The following is a 22,314-nucleotide window of genomic DNA, read 5'->3' on the forward strand; positions in this document are numbered from 1 at the left end:
CTAGTTCTTTCAATTTCAACTTGACTTTTGCAGCTATATGTTCATGGAAATGACTATAGAAGTTGCTAATAGAGCACCACAAAAACTTTCCCTGGCTGATTGGAGAGTTAATTACTCATATGCATGGTGGCCAACAATATATTGTCTTTTAGGAATAGAGTTAAATGATTTGCCCCCAGGCAGAAGGGTTTGGAGAAGGAGGGGCCATTGCCAACTAAAACTGATGGAAATATATAGCTAGAGCTAGCTTGCATTAATTTTGCTGAAGGACTTTTGGCCACATATATTTACCTATGTTAGGCAATGGATATTTTGCAGAAATTAATATACAATAAAATTCCATTCACACCAGGTTTAGCGATATCTTCTAACTCGTACTACAAAGAAATATTGTTTGCTTACTTATCCTCAGGTCAAATTACCCCTAACTCAAATTCTGTTCACACTAGGTCAATTTATTTGGGGGTTAATATAAAGTTGAACTTCCACTTAGTAGTTTAAGCTTTTAGATAAGATGACAATTTCACATTAAGTTTTCTTTTGTTTATTAATTTACTCCATATATATGTTTTTATCATAATTATTGTTTGTGCTTTATAGTTATGTTGCATCTTTAGGAATCTCTTAATGGCTAATAAAATTAAAAAAGAATCTTGAAGTTCGCAAGAGAAGAGGAATCATTAATTCCATCTAAAAGGTTATACCGTAGAGTCCTTGGAAGCTAAAGATTTCATCTACTTCATTTAATTTTAAGGCTACCAATTGCAATATTATTAAATTATATATATATATACTGCTCCAATGATTGATCTCTTTAAAAACCTCCACGTATATCGTCCATCCATGTCCATCCAACTCAGTCAACATTGCCTGCTGGTTTTGTCTCCTTTTAGGGTCCCGTCTTCGGCCCTTTTCCCTTGTAATTTAGCAGAAAATTTGGCTGTACGCATAACATAAATGTAACACATTCACTCCTCATTACTCATTCCTGACACTTCCCAAATTCACATGGCATCGCCATAACTCTTGAGTTTCAAACTCCTAAGTGATTGTTGAAAATTTTTGATGATATTTACAGAGTAAAGGGCAGGTAAAGGTTGGATAAGAAAAAGAGGTTTTCTTTTTCTTTTTCTTGTAGAAGAAGGATTTTAAGGTAGCTATGGCTTCAAATGGTATGCATTATCAAAAGCACTTTGTTTAGTTTTTCTTTGTCAACAAGGTTCAACTTTAAAGAAGGATAATGAAACCAACTAATATATCAAACCAGCTTTAATGTGCTTTGCTTTGGTAAAGAAATATTATGGAAAGAAAAAGATAGAAAGATGATGATAAGGTGGATGATGCGTTTGAAAATTTGACGGGAGAAAAGGAAGCAACAAATGTGGATGCCACCATCCATGAAACTTGAGGTAGCTAGATCTCCACAAGGGAATTTAAAGATGGGAAAATGACAATACCCACTTGCTTTTTACTGAATGATACTGATCAATACCCATTCCCCTATTCATGGATTTGTCCCTCTCAACAACACCCATCCCCACCGCTTGAGATTTCAAAGAGAGGGATATGCTTCCTTGTGTCATGGGTCAGAAGTTTTACACCCAAAAGACTGACCTGTTAGGTGGAGGAACTCCTCTCTTTATAAGGCCAAGACTTTTTCAATACGCTTTCGATGTGGGATTTGTTACATTCTCCCCCACTCAATCCTGTAACGAGGCTCCCTCTGTCTACCCGTCCACCTCACTCTTGTGTGGATCCACAATCATATGTGGATGCCCCTACGTGGGCGTTTGATGGGACATCGAAAGATGGATCGGGTTCACTCTGATACCTTTTGTCATGGGCCAAGAGTTTCACATCCAAACTGCTAATCTATTAGGTAGAAAGATTCCCCCCTTCATAAGCCTAAGACATTTCTAATACGTTTCCAATATGGGATTCGTTACACTTGAGAGGAAATAATTTGTTTATCCAATTACATTTTTTTAAAATTTATTTCTCTCAGCATCTCATTATCCCTTTCTTCGATTTTTTATGCTTAATGTTAAGTTCCATATCGGATAAGTGTGAGTTAGGTCTTTAACTTATAAAATCATGTAGGTAACATTACTTAATAGATTAGTCTTTAGAATTACCAGTAGTATCTAAGCATCAAAGCAGAGTCAAGTTCTTATCCCTTATTTGGGAGCCAAAAATGGACCAATGGGTGAACCCCGGTTAATTGGTAGCAAAAAACCGATGAATGTGAGAGTCAAAATCGACCAATAAGCCAAGGTTAGTTGGACCCCTAAAATGGGCCTCCTGTAACTCAACCAATGGGTAAATCGAGGTTAATTGGGAGCCAAAAATTGACCAATGAGTGAGACATTATCAAGATTCAGGTATATCCCAAAATATGGCCACACACTATCAAGATTAAGGTGTATCCCAAATTTTGTGTGGCTTAATTAATACAGATACAATCAAGATTAAGGTATATATACCAAAAATTTTATGACTTAATTAATACGAGGCAACATGTTAATTAATATAAAATTAAGATAGAGGTATATCCCAAAATTTGTGTGGGTTAATTAATATGGAGCAATAGTTTAATTAATATATATCTGTGTTGGGTTTAATAATAGTATAGAAGAGAGTGAGCTGAGCATATAAGGTAATTAAATAGACTTTGGGTTTGAGTGCAGAAGCCCAAAAGGGAAATATGCGAAGCCCCAATATGAAACATTGGGCCAAGCCCAATTAAGAGAACACACAATCAAAGGGACAATGGCCTTCTTAAGGTTTTTTCTGTTTTTAAGAAACATGTAGTTTGTGTAGGAAAATTATTCATATAAAAACCTATCAAAAAGAGTAATTCATACAAGAAGGGATTCATAACAAAATAAATTATAGAAATGAAAGATTTAGGGATTAAGTTATGAGAACAATAAAAATTAAACACTTTATCTATTCAACTAAAACTAAAATTGGTTCAATTTCCTTATATGATCATGTAAATATAACACATCCAATTACATAAAAAAAAAAAATAAAAAAAAAAACCCAAATTATATCCATAACATCCCGCAAATCCAACTAAATAAATATTGTTCATTTTAAATTATACTCTTACAAATTTATCTTTAAACTTTATGCAAACATGTTCCAGATTTTATTAGCTAATAATGTGTAACATAACAATGTGTTTTTTTTTTTTTCTTTTTTAATAATCGGGGTGTCCAAGTCAGTTTGTACGCACCTCAATTAATCATCGAGGGTTATTGAACATCTAATAAGCCCAGTGTTTCAGGTAAACTACAAATACGATAGGTGATCTCAAGATAATTTAAACACCGGAAGTCAATGAAGGAAACATTCCTTTTTTATGATTAGGCCAATCCCTTGGGGTTGCAAAATAACAATAGTTAGATATTTTAGACTATGGAGCCGTTTGGATTGGGGGTAAATAAGATAACACGGATAATCTTCGTTTATTTTGCAAGATTCCTATGTTTGGTTTGTAAGTAATAAAATATTACGAGAATCTTTTATTGTAAATAGTGTTTACTGTTGGTGATGTGGGGAGTAATCTTATTACCTTGTTAGGGGGTGTTATTAAAACATTACCGGGGTAATATGATTTTTTTACCCATTTTGCCCTTAATTAAAAACCATTTCGGACATAATTGCTCTCAAATGTCTACCAAATAACAATTACCCAACCCTCCTACATTTGAGAAATTAGCTAAAACACCTCAACCACAAAAAAGTTTAAAAGTTAGCAAAATATCCCCAACCACCCAAGACCACCGCCAACCGTGACTCACCACCGCTGACTGCCTGCATCAGTTGCCGTAATGGGGCGCGACCTGTGGGATCTATCTGGTCGTGCGTCGGTGTGATCCATGGCCGAAAATGACCAGATCTGGGGTTTCTATGGCTATGAAATGGCCATAGATCTGGCCGTTTTTCGGCCATGGATTTGTGATCCATGGTCGTTTCCGGCTTTGCCAACGCACAACTGGCCAATTGTGCCCCGTTCCGTCGACTGTCGATGGCGACTGACAGTGGTGGCTAGCTGCCGATAGTGGCTTGGGGTGGGTGGTGATTTTTTTTATAAATTAAAGTTTTATATGATTGGGGTGTTTTAGCAAAATTTCAAATGTAGGGGGTTAAAAGAATTATTCAAAAAATAATAATAAAAAATACTATTATATTAGTATTTAAAAAAGAGGACAATTTGATAATTTATATAACATACCTATCCATTTATCCTTTCAACCAAATATATTATTCAACAATATATTCGAACAAACCAAACACATTTTCTAAACATTCCTAATAATCTTTAAGGTGATATTTATTTCCGTTAATATAATATACCTCTATGGGGCCATTTGGATCAGGTTAATATTAGATAATTGGGGTAATATTTTTTAAATTGAGTAGATGACGATGTTTGGTTGGTTTGTAAAAAATTATTCTTGTAATATTTTATGACAAACAGTAGCATTTGGGGGGTATATTCTGGGAATCTTAATACCGGGGGGTGGAGGGGGAGGGCTGTTATTAAAACTTACCCTGGTATTACAATTTTTTTTCCCATGTTGCCCCTAAACAGTTGAGCATTTGGTCCAAATTAACCTTATATTTGTTAATATTTACAAAACACCCAATCACTCATGCATACACTTTTGTCCTCACTTTTTAATTTTTTCGGACGACATTGCCTTTGTTATTGTCATTATTTACATAAATACCATTATGCCTAGAATTAGCCACCATGGACAGCCACTGGAGGCTATCAAAAGTCACCATAATGGCGTACGACCGGTTGTATATGGTCGGTCGTGTGCCGGTGAGGCTTTTTCTGACCATGGATCACAGATCCATGGTCGAAAAAGCTAGATCTAGCTGTTTCACGGCTAGATCTATAGTCGTTTCACGGCCAAGGATGTGGCTGTGAAATGACGATTGATCTAGCTGTGAAATAGCTAGGTCTTTGACTGTGAAGCGGTTGGCGTTTCACGGCCAAAGACTTGACCATTTCATGGCCATAAATCTAGTCGTGAAATGACCAAATCTATGACACTGCTGGCGTCACGACCAGATTTGTGGCACTGTCAATGGCCGCCAACGATGGTGGCTAGTTGTCAACAGTGGCTTAGGGTGCGTATGGGTGTTTTTATTAAGTTTAAAACGTTTTTGGTTGCTAGGGTGTTTTTGCTAAATCTGAAAAGTAGAGGGTTAAAAGAAATTATTCAAAAAATACTGTTATATTAGTATTTAAAAAAGAGGGTAATTTAGTAATCTATATAACATACGCACCCATTTATCCTCCCAACCAAACATATTATTCACCTATTTATTCGAACCAACTAAACATATTTTTTAAACATTTCTAGTAATCTTTCCGGTGATCTTTTATTCCATTAATATAATATCCCCTATAATAAAACATTAAATGATCCAACACTCCCTATAAGTAATTTTACACCCATGACTACTTCCCACGAACCTTTATACAATATTGCTGAAATGTGTCGAAATGTGTAAAAAGTTAGATGTATTGGGTTACGCTTTAACCTAGTATGTAGAAGAAGACATGAAATTTCGGTAACTTCCTGTGGCAATCGAGTTGAAGTATAGTGAGTTTGGGTATGGAGTGAACTGGAGTGGGAAATGATCATGTGGGTGACGTTCAAGTGCTGCTGTTGTGTTTCAAGATAAACCTCGACACCAGTTCTCTTTCTTTCATTTGGCTTCTTTAATCAATCAAACTCAATTTCAGTCTTCATAATTTTCATCAACCTCTCTTTCAAACGTCTACCCTTCAACCTTTCTTCAATCCAGGTTTGATTCCTCTTCTTGTTGTCTCTTTATTGTGCCTTGTTCACTTTAGTGTTTATTTACTTGTTTCATCAGTTTTAATCTTAGAGTTATCTGTAAAAATCTACACTATCATCTCACACAAAGAATAATCGGTTATGCAACTTGGTTTTGTAATTACGGAGATTGGGGAGAACGGATTTTATTTGATTTTTTAGTTGGAAGATGGTTAAAAACTGGGGCTTTAAGTGGAGTTATTTAGATTGTAACATAAAATGTGTTTTTCACAGTTTAACGAATTTGGTTATGGAATAGATGGTATTTTTATATAAATAATGTATATCACTACAGAAAAACCTATGTTTTGTTTGGAATTTTGGTATTGGTTTTTGATCTAATGTTACATTATCTATGGTTTCCTTATGTTATCACAGAGTTACTGTCAAAGTCATGCCATGCCTAAAGTTTGATTAATGAGATATATATGTGTTGTAAGAAGTGATTTGAGGTGAGATTTAGAATGCGTTCTCGGATGATGACCCTCAAGCGAAGACGCAGAGGCCATCGATATGGCAAGATACACATGGAAGTGGATATTTTGCCTCTTGATTTAATTTATGACATTCTGTCTAGGCTTCCCATAGAATCAATCATGAGATGCATAAGTGTTTGTTGGAGTTGGTATGGACTGACTCAAAATCCATATTTCATCAATCTGCAATTGAGCAAGGCCAATAATCAACCACCACAATTCATGCTTCAATCAAAATATAAAGTAGATGTGAAGAGGCTACTATTACTAGACATTGAGGAGCACAAGATTAGAAAGATTCCTTTTGAGAAAATGCTGTTGCCAGCACATTTTAGATTTCATTTGCCTGCCCTTCAAATTATGTGTTCTTGCAATGGGTTGCTCTGCATTTCTTAGAAAAATAAGCTAGATCCTGTAATCATATGTAACCCAGTAACAAAAGAGTGCCTGATTTTGCCATTGCTTGGGTTAGAAGAAAATTTTCTCGGTCATCAAATTGGTTTTGGCGTTGATCCATTATCTGGTCAATACAAAGTTGTGCGAGCATACAGAACCAACAACAAATATTTCATTAGTGGGTTTCAAATAATTACGCTCGGAGAAAGTTCATGGAGACAATTAAAGAGACCTGGTATTGCACTTGAAGGTGACTGGGATTCAGTTGTATGCTGGAATGGGGCTCTCCACTGGATAATCAAGGATAGAAATCGCAAAAGTCATAAAGTGATCCTTGCTTTCAGTTTAGAGGATGAGGGGTTCTACACTATTTCATTTCTCATCAGGCAAAGGGTCAGGTATGATTATGCATTCCGAGTGTTGTTTTCTGAGCATGGTTGTGAGTTGCTGGTCTCAGGGGGACGTTTAATTTTAAAGAACATGAGGTTCATCTAATGAATATATGGGAAATTAGTGGTAGTAGACTCGAAGGATTTTCTGTTAGCTTCAAGCGTACATATGATTCCTCTATGCAGTGGAACAAGTATCTCAACTATGTATCGATCCTCAACTCCGAATTGAAAATTTTCTTGCTACTGGTACACTGTACTAATCAGGAAGGCATGAAAAGGAGTTGGTTCGTGCGTTTTTTCATTGAAATCGCTCAGTATTCCCATCAAGATATCACCGGCCTTCCTGACCAATTTGGGATTATTCATTTCAACCCTAGCCTTGTCTCTCCCATTGCAGCGTCACTCGTTTCAAAATCAGCCTCATCTCTCAAAGAGCTGCTTCGCTTGGTTTCTAACGAATGGAGAACATGGAGCGGTTATGCTGTTTTAAAGCCAGAACTATTGGAGCAGCTTCGCTCGGAATCTGGCAACTAGAGGTGGGCTTGTACCTAGATTGTATCTTTCAAGTCAATATGCAATGGCAAGAGATTGGTAGGCATCCTTGTCTTCTCTGTTAAATTTATCAAATGTTTGTAATGACTGCAAAAATTACAAAATTTGTATGTTTTATTGTGAAACTTCCAGTTGGAACACCTAGTCCTAGTCATGCATCTTATATAAGTGATTTTCATGCTATAACATGGATTTATGCATTAATGATCTAATAAAGGAACTAGGTGTCTTTTCTGCTCCACATTCAACAACCCAAAAATGAAATAGAGGGTTGGTAAATTGAAGGACAATATATATATATATATATATATTACTTATTGATATAGTTCCTGAGGTTTCATTAAATGATTAAAATCTTGTAAAATGGAAAAGAAAACTCTCAACGTTAGGCAGCCGTTATTTATGCAATTTTCCCATTACTTAATGACCATGTCCTCCATTTAATTGGACAAGCAAAGTCTTATCATATCTGTAAATTTATTAAATTATATTCATTACAGAAGTACTATTTATAAGAACGGATACAAGGAATGACCCTGACCCAGTTAGATCTAGGATAGATAGTAAACAACATATTACCACATAAGGTTTAGCGAAAACCTAAGTTGATATCTCTGGTTATATTTATTCTAGATTCCCACTCTTAAACAAACACCGTTAGTGACTGTTGGAGGTGGTCGGAAACGATGAGTGAGGTCGGCAAGTGAAGGTATAAGTTTTGTAAAAGAGGTTATAAGGAGTTCAACGGTGGTCTTAGAAGTGATTTTGGACTTTGGAATCGATAAGAAAAAACCAAAACTCGTCGGTTTGGACACTGCTAACGTGAGCCGCTTTCTGCTAACATGAGCCCCATCTTTTGCCAAAGAAAGCGCCGACGTACTTTAGCATGCTAACGTGCACCGTGCTATAGTGAAAAGTTGGGAATCTGTTAAAATAAAGGAAACGACGTTACTTTAGGTATGAGAATCTAAAATAAATGCAACCAGTTGTATTAACTTGAGATTTCGCTAAACTTCGGGTAGGAATATGTTGTTTTCTCTTTATGATTTGAAAAATAAACCCCAAAAAAAAAAAAAAAAAAAAAAAAAAGAAAACTTCAAAAATTCACGAAAGGTCTCTTTGAAAATTTCATGAATTATTCAAGCCTCCCCCTAAGACAGATTTTAACCTATTTTACCTGAATCAGAACTCAGGGAAGGTCAAAATATATATACTTCTTTGAAAATATATTTATATTTTCTAATAGATCTTTAAATTCAATTAAGTGTATATAAATGAAAGGCAACCATATACACGCAGATTATTAATTGAATTTATAGGTTAATTAACGAGCATGGTAATAAAAATCTATTGCAGGTCCCTAGTAATTAATTTTGCTTCTAAAAGCGAAGATGGGGTAGGTTCGATATTTAAAACTTTTGACTTGGCTCTCCATTGCTTTGGTAGCCTGTTGTAGATTTTTGCAAATGTGCTAAATCGTGTAAGTAATAAAGTGTATAAATACGGATATCGAACCCAAGGGAATTACTATTATTAATTACCAATTAAATTATCCTATTACTATTTGATCAATCCAAATTTTATCAAGGAAAACCTAAATTAAACTAAATTAACAATTGAAATTAAAAAGAGAACAATTAAAATAAACATTTGGGTAAAAACAAGATGACTAGACCTAGGGCATAGACTTCACACCAACTCTTATTCATACATATCGATCTCTTATGCTAATTTGGTTAAGCTATTCCTACAGGTCAAACTCCATAAATTTCCAATAACTTTCTCTCGAACAATTATCAAATTAACTCATAATTACTAACCCGAATTATCTCTAATCAGATTTAAGCAATTGGAGAGCATTATGCTTTATGGAGTTTTCCAAAACCTCACAAGTCGCGGTAACCTATCTCTAGCGTTCGCTCAACCTATGGTTTTACTACCGTAGACCAACTAAGTATCATCTCTCGATCTAACCTAGTCCATTAGTTCATTCAATTCTTGAGCCCTTAAGAATCAAAAGCATTAGGAATAATAGTAAAACTTAGGAAGAATTCTTAATAAACATTAACAATCAAAGATCAATACATAATTAAGAGATTGGGCTACATCTTAGCCCTAAGAATAAATTTAGTTTATAATAAACATGAAAGAAATAATCATCTTTATTAAAACATTCATCATGAGTTTATAAGAAAAGAATAAGGAAAACGTCTCTATATTGTGAATCAAAGCTCCAGAACTTCTGTTACTTCTCTTCTCTGTAGATTTTTCTCCTCTTCTTCTCACCCAAGAATATCTCCAAAATAATGCTAAAAGACCTCTCTTTATATCCTACAAGGGTTAGGGTTTTATTTCCTTCAATTCTATTAGGGATAGGACTCTTAACCCTATTTTTCTACCAAAAAATGGACAAGTGATTTTTAAGTTCCTTGATTGTGCCCCGGCACTATGCTGTGGCATAGTAGCTACTGGAAAAAGTGTGTTGTAGCACTGTGCCGCGGCACAGTAGCTGCTGACTTTCTTCCAGCATCATTCCGCTATTCTTTAGAGATGGTGATTTTTGAACTTGATAAAGATGAAATTTGGAAAAGTGGTAAACATATGAACTGTAGCCCTTTGAATCAGCTTTCCAACGGTTCAAGAATTGTCTTAATCCTAGTTCTACAGATCAAGATATTCTCAAAATATCAAGGAATGTTGAAGCTAGAATGTCATCTAGAATCTTCTCTTTACTTCAACTTCCATAACTTCTTCAATTCAACTCCGATTCTTGATCTGTTTGTTTCCACTCGTCACTCATTCCATTGCCAACATGATTCTTCATCTGAGCATAACATTTAAGCACTAGTAGCCTGAAAAACACTCAAAAACACTCGTGATCCCGTAAAAGACAATTATGAAAATATTAAGCAACTTAACCAAATTAAACCTAATTTCCCACAATTAATCCCCATAAACCACTAACTAAATGTGTATTTTCAAGCTCTTATCACAACCCCCAACCAGCTTCTTGCTAGTCCCTAGCAAGCTAAGCAATAGAACAAGTCCTTTAGCTTGAAACCACAAACAAAATAATGTCTATATCTAAACTATCCTAAATCACTTCTGTAGATTGTCACGGTTGCATTTAACATATGTAACAAGCCTTTAAACCCCTAGGCGGCCCTAGTTGGACGAGTTCTAGTCTCATGAGGGTTTCCAGCGATGATACCCACAAACATCCAAACCTAACCTCACCTAGACTCAAAACTAAAGACTCAAACAAACATTTTAGGATTCATACATATAATCGTCTCAAAAATTGTGTCAATGTGAATAAATCGAATAATTAACAACATGCAAATGCAAAGAATAAGTGAATTTCAACTACACTTTTGTTATTGACTCTCTTATAATCATTCACAAACCATTCATCCAAAAGCCCAGATGATTTTATGCAAAGATTTCATAGTCAAAGTACGAAAATAAAACAAATGTGCAATCAAACTCCATAAGCTCACTTTTCAAACCACTCTTTACTAATGTAGAATCCAATCACTACCTCGGATCATTAGGTCTTTTTCATGGTTGTAACGTTAGGCTAGGATAATGGTTTATGAAAGAATGGAAAGGAATTTTTAACAAAATGTAAGAGACTTAATATTTTACAGTAAATGACCATGAACAATCTCTTTCTTGCTTCCCTTCTCATTCGCCCTCTAACCTTTCACATTGATTGAACTCTTTCTTCCAATATTAGCACAAACTCTCATGTAATGTACCTCATTTGAAGTTGTTCTTCCCAGCTACTTCTTCCTATTTTTCTGCAAATTTTTATTTATTTATTTATTTATTTATTTTATTTTAGGAAGATAGTAACTCATAAAAAAAAAAAAAATTTCTACCCCACCTTGCTTCTACTATTATTATTATTTTTTCTTTTCACAACCCACAACCTATCTCATTACACATACTCAGGTTGTGGTCCAAAAGATATATTTATTTTCTTCTACCACATTTCTTTTCATGAGTTTTTCTTATAAGGTCACCCTAAATTAAGTCTCTCACAATAAGATGGGTCGAAAAGTTTTTAGGCTTCATCGTCAAGGTGAGATATATTAGGTTTTCAGCGAAAAAAGAAAAAAAAGAAAAAATAAGGCTTACCAAGTGTATAATAATAGGCTCAAAGGGTTAACTAGGGATAAAGTAATATAAGTTGGCTTGAAAGGCTCAATCGTTCCAAAGAAAATTGCCTAAATCATATCCTAAGCAATGCAGATTCCAGGATTTCGCCTCAAGTGGTTATCAAATGAGTTCTAGAGTTTATGCACAATTTTTACAAAAAATTTATTGCCCATAAAAACACACATAAAACGTCTCTAAGTTTCCGAATTATTCAACCAATCAAACCCATTCCCAAGAGAGTCATAACTAAATGCAATTGTCATCTACTATTGTCTTTACACTACGTGAAAGTTAATCAAATTTCAATGTCACAAATTCACTATCATAGTCTTATCATAGACTTATGTATGAGCAAACACCTAAAACAATTTCACCCAAAAGCTTTTAAAGAGATAATTCAAAGCAAAAGATATTCAAAGATGTCCATCGAATGAAACTAAATTTGGCCATAAAAAAATATTCCTTACCCCCAATGTTAGAGATGAACATTATCCTCAATGTACAAAGAGAACAACTACAATGTCCTTCTTGTTCAAGATGAATGTGGAGATAATCGCGTGAAGGCATGCATAATGTTTGCCGTGTCTAATAGTCATTGGGATTTTAGTAAAAAAACAAACTATGCGCCTTTCTTGGCCAATTTAATGTGCATAACAGAAATAATGGATGAAACATAAACAATTAACATATCAAACTAAACCAAAGTTATCACAACTTATACATTAAATGAAAATCTAAAATAAATTCAAAACAAAACTCAAAATTAAAGTAGAAAGCTTGGGTGGCCTCCCAAGAAGCGCTTTATTAGAGTCATAAGTTCGACTTTTTAAATCTTTCAATCTGGATCATCTAGGAAAATCCAAACCCTTCTATCCTTAATGCCACCATCTACAAAAAGCTTCAATTGCTCTCTTTCCCTCTTATTCTCAATTTCCTCCTCCAAAGTCCTAAAATTGACAACACACTTTTCTAAGGGTAAACAAGGGTATTTTTCTTCTAAGGTCTTAGCTACTTTATCATCAGGAATGCTAATCTCAAAGCATGTATCTAACTTGGATGGACATTTCATAGTATCAAAAACATTAAATTCAACTTGTTCATCCTCTACCCTCAAGATTAGTTTTTCTTTATGAACATCTATCAGCGCTCTACCCGTAGCTAAAAAAGGTCTTTCTAAAATTAGAGGCACCTCTCGATTTTCTTCCATATCTAATACAATAAAATCTACCGGAAAAAATAGTTTATTTACTTTTATTAAGACATCCTCTACTACTCCCTTGGGGTATTTTATAGACCTATCAGCTAATTGAAGATGGACTATGGTTGGTTTTACTTCCCTTAGGCCTAGTTCTTATAAATTGAAAATGGCATGAGGCTAACTGATAAGCATTCATAATATCTATATATTTGTTATATTTCCTCATGTTTTAATGGTTATAAATGCTTAAATCTTGGATTTTGATTATGTTTCGTATTTTGTGGAGTAGATTAAGGAGTTAAATCAAATTGAATTCAAAATCAAGAGATTTGGAGAGAAAAAATCAGAGCTCAAAAAGAGATACATTCCAGAAGTGGATTTTGCTTAAAGCGTGGGCACGTCCTGTTTTCCCAGAATGTTCATAAAAGCAGTCAGCAGATAAAGCGTGGGCGCGTTATTGGATCCGAGATTTTGACTTAGGGTTACGAATTTGTTGGAGAAAAAGATATTTATGACAGCTGGAAAGATTTATTTACCCTTTCTTAATCTCTAGGATTTGCCAAGACTCCCTATTTTGGTGGGATTTGCTTTTAATTAGTTTCCTGACCTAGATAGGACAACTATTATTAAATGAGTTATAAATAGAGAGATTATTCACAAGAAAAGGGGACATCGATCTCTACCTCTTTTTCTTCTCTTTTCTTTAGGCTTTCTTTTAAATTATGTGTAGCTAAATACTTTTCTTCCAACTGAAGGATAATTGAAGTTTTGGTTCTTCAAGGATTGTGAGATCTAAATAATTTTCAGTGTTCTTTTATTTCTTTACTATTTATATATCTTCTATGTTTATTAACAATTATTGTCTTGATTGATTGATACAAAGGGCCCGTTGTTCAATTATCAGGCTGATAAATTGCCATTTAGAACTTTAAATCCGTAATTGTTTAAATGTTCTAATATTAGTGGTAAAATAACATAGTTGATTATAAAGGGATTTTCGATTTATGTTATGAAGATGTATAATCTAGTCTAAATGAATCGAGCTTGTGTATTTGTTGGCTAGAATTGGTAGTCTCTCTAATTATTAATGCTGTCGATAGATTAAATCCTAAGAGCTTGTTTAGGGTTGTTTATTGACAAGGGAAGTAATCAAAGAGCTTGTTTTGGTTATCGAGAAAGTAAGGAGAGATAGATTGTTAGAGCTTGTTAATAACCATAACCAATTTAGTGAAGAATAGAAGATTTTATCCTTGTATCTGTGATCAATTCTCTGAACCAATTCTGAAATTATACCTTTGGTTGGATATTTGACTGATATTGATTTTTCCTTAATTTTTAGTTGATTATAATTGTTTTCTTTTATTTCACTTCGAAATTTCAAAACCCCCATTTTTTCTTTGCTTTAATTTTCATTAAAATAAATCTACCAAATCTCTGTGGATATGACCTTGCTCATCACTATTACAGTTTGTATTTATTTGAGAGTGAGAATTTTATTATTTGTTGGATTTGACACTCACCACTAACACTAGCTCCTAGGTCACATAAAACTTTAGCAAAATGAACATTACCTATTGTGCAAGGAATTGTGAAACTCCTTGGATCTCTAAGCTTTTGTGGTAATTTCTTCAATAGCAACACGCTACACTTTTTCGTAAGCATCACCGTCTCATGTTCTTCAAACCTCCTCTTTTTGGTGATAATCTCCTTCAGAAACTTTGCGTACTTCGGCCTTTGCTCCAACATGTCTACAAAAGGAATGTTAATGTGTAAAGTTCTAAACCTGTCCATGAACTTACCGAATTGCTTATCCAATCTTTGTTTTTGCACTCCGTGAGGATACGAGAGGGTCGTGTCATCGTTCGTCGCAACATGGGCATTTTTGTCAATTTCTGCCCCTATGCCGCAACACTGTGTTGTGGCACACTTGGTTCTGCCCTTTTTTTCATCTTCAAGTTTTTCCTTTGTTTCGCCTTCTTTGCTTGCTTCCTTCAACTCCTTATCACTTCTCAGCATGATAGCATTGACTCTCTCCTTCAGATTCTTATCGGTATCACTCGGCAATGTTCCTTGAACTCTTCCTGCTAAAATATTGTGGATTTGCCTCATTTGGGTTTCAAGATTTCTTATGGAAGCGGATTGGTTTTGCAATAAAACTTCATACTTTTGGAGTTAAGCTTAATTCTTGTCAAATCTTTTTCCTGACTCCTCCATGAATTCGGTGAGCACACTCTCCATATTAGATCTCTTCTCTTGAGGTTGGAAGCTTGGTGGTGGTTTGTGCTCATTGTTGTTACTCCATGCGAAGTTTGGATGATTTTCCCATGCTGGAGTATATGTGCTTAAGTATGGATTCCTTTGCCCTTTTTGAAAATTGCTGACATAATGCACTTGTTTGGGTTGAGCAAACAAACTTCCTTCTTGGCAATCTTTAGATAAATGATTTCCCGCACAAAATTCACATGTTAGAGAATGAGTTTTAATAGCATTTACCTTTAGGGCAACTCCCAATTGTTTTTGAATGACTGAAAGTTGAGTAGCCAACGCGGTGTAGCCATCGACTTCATGCACTCCCGCTACTCTCCTAGGAACATTCCTTTCCAAAAGTCTCATGTAATTGTTGCTAGCCATCACCTCAATCAATTTACAGGCTTCCTCTGGTGTTTTATTATTCAAAGCTCCCCTAGTTGCAGCATCAATCATCACTTGTATATTTGGCAGCAACCCATTGTAAAATGTCTACACTTGCGACCATATTGGCAGCCCATGGTGAGGACACATCTGTAAGAGATCCTTATATCTCTCCCAAGTTTCATAGAGTGACTCCATATCTTGCTGAAAAAAATTAGTGATGTCACTCCTCATTTTAGCATACTTGACAGGTGGGAAATATTTCGTAAGGAATGCTTGAGCTAACTCATTCCATGTAGTAATGCTTCCTGATGGCAAAGAAATCAACCAAGCCTTAGCTTTATCCAGAAGAGAGAATGGGAAAAGTCTAAGCCTAATTGCATCATTGGATACTCCATTGTGTTTGAATGTGTCACATAGCTCCAGAAAGTTTGCAATATGCAGGTTGGGATCATCATTAGGTAACCCTGCAAATTGAACCAAATGTTGTATCAATTGAATAATTCCTAGCTTTATTTCAAAAGTATTTGCTTGAACTGGTGGCCTCCTGATGCTAGAATAGCACCCTTCAACAATAGGACTAGAGTAGTCATTCAATGCTCTTTGAACAACTTCAACTCCTGTATCAGCCATTGAACTAACTCCTCTGTACAGTCCACCACTAAAAATTAAATCACTAAAAACAAAAATAATTAAAAAAAATATAATACAAACCAAATTAGCAACTAAACAGCTTGTATTGATATTGATAATATAAAAGCAATTCCCCGGCAACGGCGCCAAAAACTTGTTGTAGATTTTCGCAAGTGTACGAAATCGTGCAAGTAATAAAGTGTATAAATACGGATATCGAACCCAAGGGAATTACTATTATCAATTATCAATTAAACTCCCAAGGGAATTACTATTATCAATTACCAATTAAACTATCATATTACTATTTGATCAATCGAAATTTTATCAAGGAAAACCTAAATTAAATAAAATTAGCAAATGAAATTAAAAAGAGAACAATTAAAATAAACCTTTGGGTAAAAAAAAGATGACTAGACCTAGGGCATAGACTTCACACCAACTCTTATTCATATGTATCGATCTCTTATGCTAATTTGGTTAAGCTTTTCCTACAAGTCAAACTCCCTAAATTTCCAATAACTTTCTCTCGAACAATTATCAAATTAACCCATAATTACTAACTCAAATTATCTCTAATCAGATTTAAGCAATTGGAGATCATTACACTCTATGAAGTTTACCAAAACCTCATAAGTTGCAGTAACCTATCTCTAGCGTTCGCTCAACCGATGGTTTTACTACCGTAGACCAACTAAGTATCATCTCTCGATCTCAACCTAGTCCATTAGTGTAAAACCCCCCTTCAATCAAGTATCCTCTAAATATCCCTCAATAAGAATCCCATGGATACATGTTTGGAGAACGAGTTGTATTTAGAAAAAAAAAAAACCTATGTAAGGATAATAATAATAATATCCGAAACATGCATATAAAATGTCGTGCAGGATCCAAACATATAATTTCAAAACTTTAAGAATTTATCCGTTTGACATCTTGGGTATTACATTTAGTTCATTCAATTCTTGGGCCCTTAAGAATCAAAAACATTAGGAATAATAGTAAAACTTAGGAAGAATTCTTAATAAATATTAACAATCAAAGATCAATACATAATTAAGAGATTAGGCTACATCTTAGCCCTAGAGAATAAATTTAGTTCATAATAAACATGAAAGAAACAATCATCTTTATTAAAACATTCATCATGAGTTTATAAGAAAAGAACAAGGAAAACTTCTCTATATTGTGAATCAAAGCTCCAGAACTTTTGTTACCTCTCTTCTCTGCAGATTTTTCTCCTCTTCTTCTCACCCAAGAATATCCCCAAAATAATGCTAAAAGACCTCCCTTTATATCCCACAAGGGTTAGGGTTTTATTTCCTTCAATTCTATTAGGGATAGGACTCTTAACCCTATTTTTCTACCAAAAAATGGATAAGTGATTTTTAAGTTCCGTGACTGTGCCCCGACACTGTGGTGCAACATAGTAGCTATTGGAAAAAGTGTGCCGCGACACAGTAGCTGCTGGCCTTCTTCTCGGATCATTCCGCTGTTCTGATTTTTGAACTCGATAACAATGAAATTTGGAAAAGTGGTAAACATATGAATTATTTACCTTTGAATCAGATTTCCAACGGTCGAAGAATCGTCTTAAACTAAGTTCTACAGCTCAAGATATTCTGAAAATACCAAGGCATGCTCAAGTTGAGACGTAATCTAGAATCTTCTCTTTACTTCAACTTCCATAACTTCTTCAATTCAACTCCGATTCTTGATCCGTTTGTTTCCACTCGTCACTCATTCCGTTTCCAACATGATTCTTCATCCGAGCATAACATTTAAGCACTAGTAGCCTGAAAAATACTCAAAAACACCCGTGATCCCGTAATATTAAGTAACTTTACCAAATTAAGCCTAATTTCCCACAATTAATCCCCATAAACCACTAACTAAATGTGTATTTTCAAGCTCTTATCATAGCCCCTCAAATTTGGCCGGCCCGAAATAAAAGGTTATTGATTTTAGATATTTTCTTCCTTAAGGACAATTTGACCTTTCTACCCCTAATTAACAGGAAAAGTGGGGAGTTAATTGTAAGGATATTTCATGGAGATAGGTTGAGATAGGGGTGAGTTTGTAATGAATCAAAGGATATGGATGGAATTCCCAAAGTAGAACAGGGCAAAAGGAATGAGTGTGTTTATATTTCATTAAAAGGAATTAGAATCAAAGAAAACCCTCATTTCTTCTTCTCAAACGTACTCTTCATTCTTCTCCTCTCAACTTCTCTTTCTTTTGATCAAGGTTTTCAAGGGATTTTTGAAGGGTTTTGGGGTAGAAAAGCAACCTAAGGCTTCCTAAGGTAAGGATTTCTTCTTAAGTTGTGTGATTTGGGAGTTTTAACCATATTGAAGTTTGAGGGTTTTCATTCTTTTGGTTAAGATTAGAGGAGAAGTCAAGCTAAACAAGTGAAAGGAAGAATTTGTGAGTCTCTCCTTACAAGTAAGTAAACCCAACCCAAGTTTGAGATTTATGAATTTTCTGATTAGGGTTTTGATAGAAATGATGTATGTATGTGATGTGCATGTAATTAGCATGTATGAAGGATTAAATAGAGATTTCTATGCTTTGTGATTGTTATACCTTGCAAAATTGAGAAATGGGTTGTTGGTTTGGCAAGGTAGTTGAGATGGAATTTAAGGGGTATTATGTATTCCCTTTTTGGAAGTGTTTTCATGGCAGGTTTTGTGACTTTGTAAAGGGGTTTTTTCCCTTTTGGATGGTTAAGAAAGTTTTAGAATCATGGCTAGATAGGGTTTTGTAGTGCACATGAGTTGTTTGATGAAATGCCTAAGAGTGTTTGAGTGTGAGAAATAACCTTAATTCTTGCAACATTGCATGTTGGCATCTCATAAGTGCATTGGTGAAGATGAACCATCCATAGGCACTAGTTGTACATGGAAAATGTGATCTAAGAAAGTGTAAGGAAATGGTTTATGCAATACCCTATGTAGAGAGCTTAGTGGGTAAAATTACTCTAAGAGTAGAGAGCATTGAAAAATCTACAATAGAATGAATGAAGAGTAGTATAGTTGGAATGATGCTTTGTGATCATCACCCGACCGTTATGGGAATCGGATTGATGCTTGGTGATCATCATACCGAATAGCCCTTAGATGATGGGTCGATGCTTTGTGATCGTCACCCAGATGTAGGTAAAATGGGTAGATGCTTTGTGACGCTACCCGGTAAGCGATGGATAAGTAGATTGATGCTTTGGATCATCTCAACACTTAGTAGAAACGGGTTGAGCTTTGTGACCATCACCGATAGTGACTAGAGACGGTAAATGCTTGGTGATCGTTACCCAAAATTCATAAGGAGGGGTAGGCGCTAGGTGATCTCCACCACCGATAGTTAGAAATAACCGAGTTGGTGCTTTGTGATCCTCACTCGGTAGTCACTATGAACGTGTTGTACTGTGTAATTCCACCCGATAGCCATAGAGAGTGAGATGGTGCTGTGTGAACGCCATCCGGTCGTACCTCGGTAAGAATGCCATGATGTTATTAGAAACAGAAATAGAATCAGAGATAGCATAAGGAAAGAATTAAGAGTTATCTACGGGGACAGAACAGATGAGAGTTTTTACTACTGAGCATTATTTTGTGCTCACCCCGTTATTTTCCTTTGTGGATGCAGGTTCTAGATGATGTTCGGTCGGAAGGGCGTCGGCAAGCAATGAGGAATAGCTACACACTGTTTCCCCTGTTTGTCTTTAAAATACATTTTTGTAAACAGTACTCTTTATGTATAAAAGACACATGTATTTAATGAAAGAAAACTTTGGGCCCAACTTTTCTATTGTTATTATGCATGCATTGTACAGTTTCAATAGGTTGTTACATATCCTAAATCACTCCTGTAGATTGTCACGGTTGTAGTTTACATATGAACGCCTTTAAACCCCTAGCGCCCTAGTTGGACGAGTTTAGTCTCAGAGGTTTTCCAGCGATGATACCCCAACATCCAAACCTACACCTCACCTAGACTCAAAACTAAGAACTCAAACAAACATTTTAGGATTCATACATATAATCGTCTCAAAAATTGTGTCAATGTGAAAATCGAATAATTAACAACATGCAATGCAAAGAATAAGTGAATTTCAACTACACTTTTGTTATTGACTCTCTATAATCATTCACAACCATTCATCCAAAGCCCAATGATTTTATGCAAGATTCCATAGTCAAAGTAGAAAATAAAACAAATGTGCAATCAAACTCCATAAGCTCACTTTTCAAACCACTCTTTACTAATGTAAATCCAATCACTACCTCGATCATTAGGTCTTTTTCATGGTTGTAACGTTAGGCTAGGATAATGGTTTATGAAAGAAGGAAAGGAATTTTTAACAAAGTAAGAGACTTAATATTTTACAGTAAATGACCATGAACAATCTCTTTCTTGCTTCCCTTCTCATTCGCCCTCTACCTTTCACATTGATTGAACTCTTCTCTTCCAATTAGCACAAACTCTCATGTAATGTACCTCATTTGAAGTTCTTCTTCTTCCTATTTTCTGCAAATTTTATTTATTTATTATTTATTTATTTTTTTAGGAAGATAGTAACTCATAAAAAAAAAAAATTTCTACCCCCACCTTGCTTCTACTATATTATTTTTTTCTTTTCACACCCCCAACCTATCTCATTACACATACTCAGTTGTGTTCCAAAAGATATATTTATTTTCTTCTACCACATTTCTTTTCATGAGTTTTTCTTATAAGGTCACCCTAAATTAAGTCTCTCACATAAGATGGGTCGAAAGTTTTTTAGGCTTCATCGTCAAGGTGAGATATATAGGTTTTACAAAAAAAAAAAAAAATAAGGCTTACCAAGTGTATAATAATAGGCTCAAAGGGTTACTAGGATAAAGTAATATAGTTGGCTTGAAGGCTCAATCGTTCCAAGAAAATTGCCTAAATCATATCCTAGCAATGCAGATTCCAGGATTTCGCCTCAAGTGGTTATCAAATGAGTTCTAGAGTTTATGCACAATTTTACAAAAAATTTATTGCCCATAAAACACACATAAAACGTCTCTAATTTCCGAATTATTCAACCAATCAAACCCATTCCCAAGAGTCATAACTAAATGCAATTGTCATCTACTATTGTCTTTACACTACGTGAAAGTTAATCAAATTTAATGTCACAAATTCACTATCATGTCTTTCATCGACTTATGTATGAGCACACACCTAAAACTTTCACCCAAAAGCTTTTAAAGAGATAATTCAAAGCAAAAGATATTCAAAGATGTCCATCGAATGAACTAAATTTGGCCATAAAAAATATTCCTTACCCCCAATGTTAGAGATGAACATTATCCTCAATGTACAAAGAGAACAACTACAATGTCCTTCTTGTTCAAGATGAATGTGGAGATAATCGCGTGAAGGCATGCATAATGTTGCCGTGTCAATAGTCATTGGATTTAGTAAAAAAAAAACTATGCGCCTTTCTTGGCCAATTTAATGTGCATAAAAAATAATGGATGAACATAAACAATTAACATATCAAACTAACCAAAGTTATCACAACTTAACATTAAATGAAAATCTAAAATAAATTCAAAACAAAACTCAAATTAAAGTAAAAGCTTGGGTGGCCTCCCAAGAAGCCTTTATTAGAGTCTAAGTTCGACTTTTTAAATCTTTCAATCTGGATCATCTAGGAAAATCCAAACCCTTCTATCCTTAATGCCACCATCTACAAAAGCTTCAATTGCTCTCTTTCCCTCTTATTCTCAATTTCCTCCTCCAAAGTCCTAAAATTGCACACACTTTTCTAAGGGTAAACAAGGGTATTTTTTCTTCTAAGGTCTTAGCTACTTTATCATCAGGAAGCAATCTCAAAGCATGTATCTAACTTGGATGGACATTTCATAGTATCAAAAACATTAATTCAACTTGTTCTATCCTCTACCCTCAAGATTAGTTTTCCTTTATGAACATCTATCAGCGCTCTACCCGTAGCTAAAAAAGGTCTTTCT

The 22,314-nt window shown here is 34.9% G+C and overlaps 1 protein-coding gene and 1 non-coding gene across 2 annotated transcripts; both read left to right on the forward strand.

Annotated features, from left to right (window-relative positions):
- The first annotated feature begins 6,331 nt into the window (after positions 1-6,331).
- On the forward strand, positions 6,332-7,665 carry LOC116129497. Its single transcript, XM_031415234.1, has 3 exons — positions 6,332-6,478; positions 6,740-7,137; positions 7,197-7,665. The coding sequence occupies exons 1-3, from the start codon at positions 6,332-6,334 to the stop codon at positions 7,663-7,665; spliced, it is 1,014 nt and encodes a 337-aa protein (XP_031271094.1).
- An 8,141-nt stretch (positions 7,666-15,806) lies between these two features.
- On the forward strand, positions 15,807-15,913 carry LOC116129650. Its single transcript, XR_004127931.1, has one exon. It is a non-coding gene; the product is annotated as a small nucleolar RNA R71 (small nucleolar RNA).
- Positions 15,914-22,314: the final 6,401 nt, after the last annotated feature.

Source organism: Pistacia vera, unplaced genomic scaffold, assembly GCF_008641045.1.
Source record: "Pistacia vera cultivar Batoury unplaced genomic scaffold, PisVer_v2 Contig212, whole genome shotgun sequence".
Taxonomy (NCBI): Eukaryota; Viridiplantae; Streptophyta; class Magnoliopsida; order Sapindales; family Anacardiaceae; genus Pistacia; species Pistacia vera.

Coding starts and splice junctions, on each gene's coding strand:
- LOC116129497 (XM_031415234.1), top strand. CDS start 6,332: ATGCGTTCTCGGATGATGACCCTCAAGCGAAGACGCAGAGGCCATCGA. Junction 6,479..6,739: donor CAATCATGAGATGCATAAGT/GTTTGTTGGAGT, acceptor TGCATTTCTTAG/AAAAATAAGCTAGATCCTGT. Junction 7,138..7,196: donor CTCATCAGGCAAAGGGTCAG/GTATGATTATGC, acceptor TGCTGGTCTCAG/GGGGACGTTTAATTTTAAAG.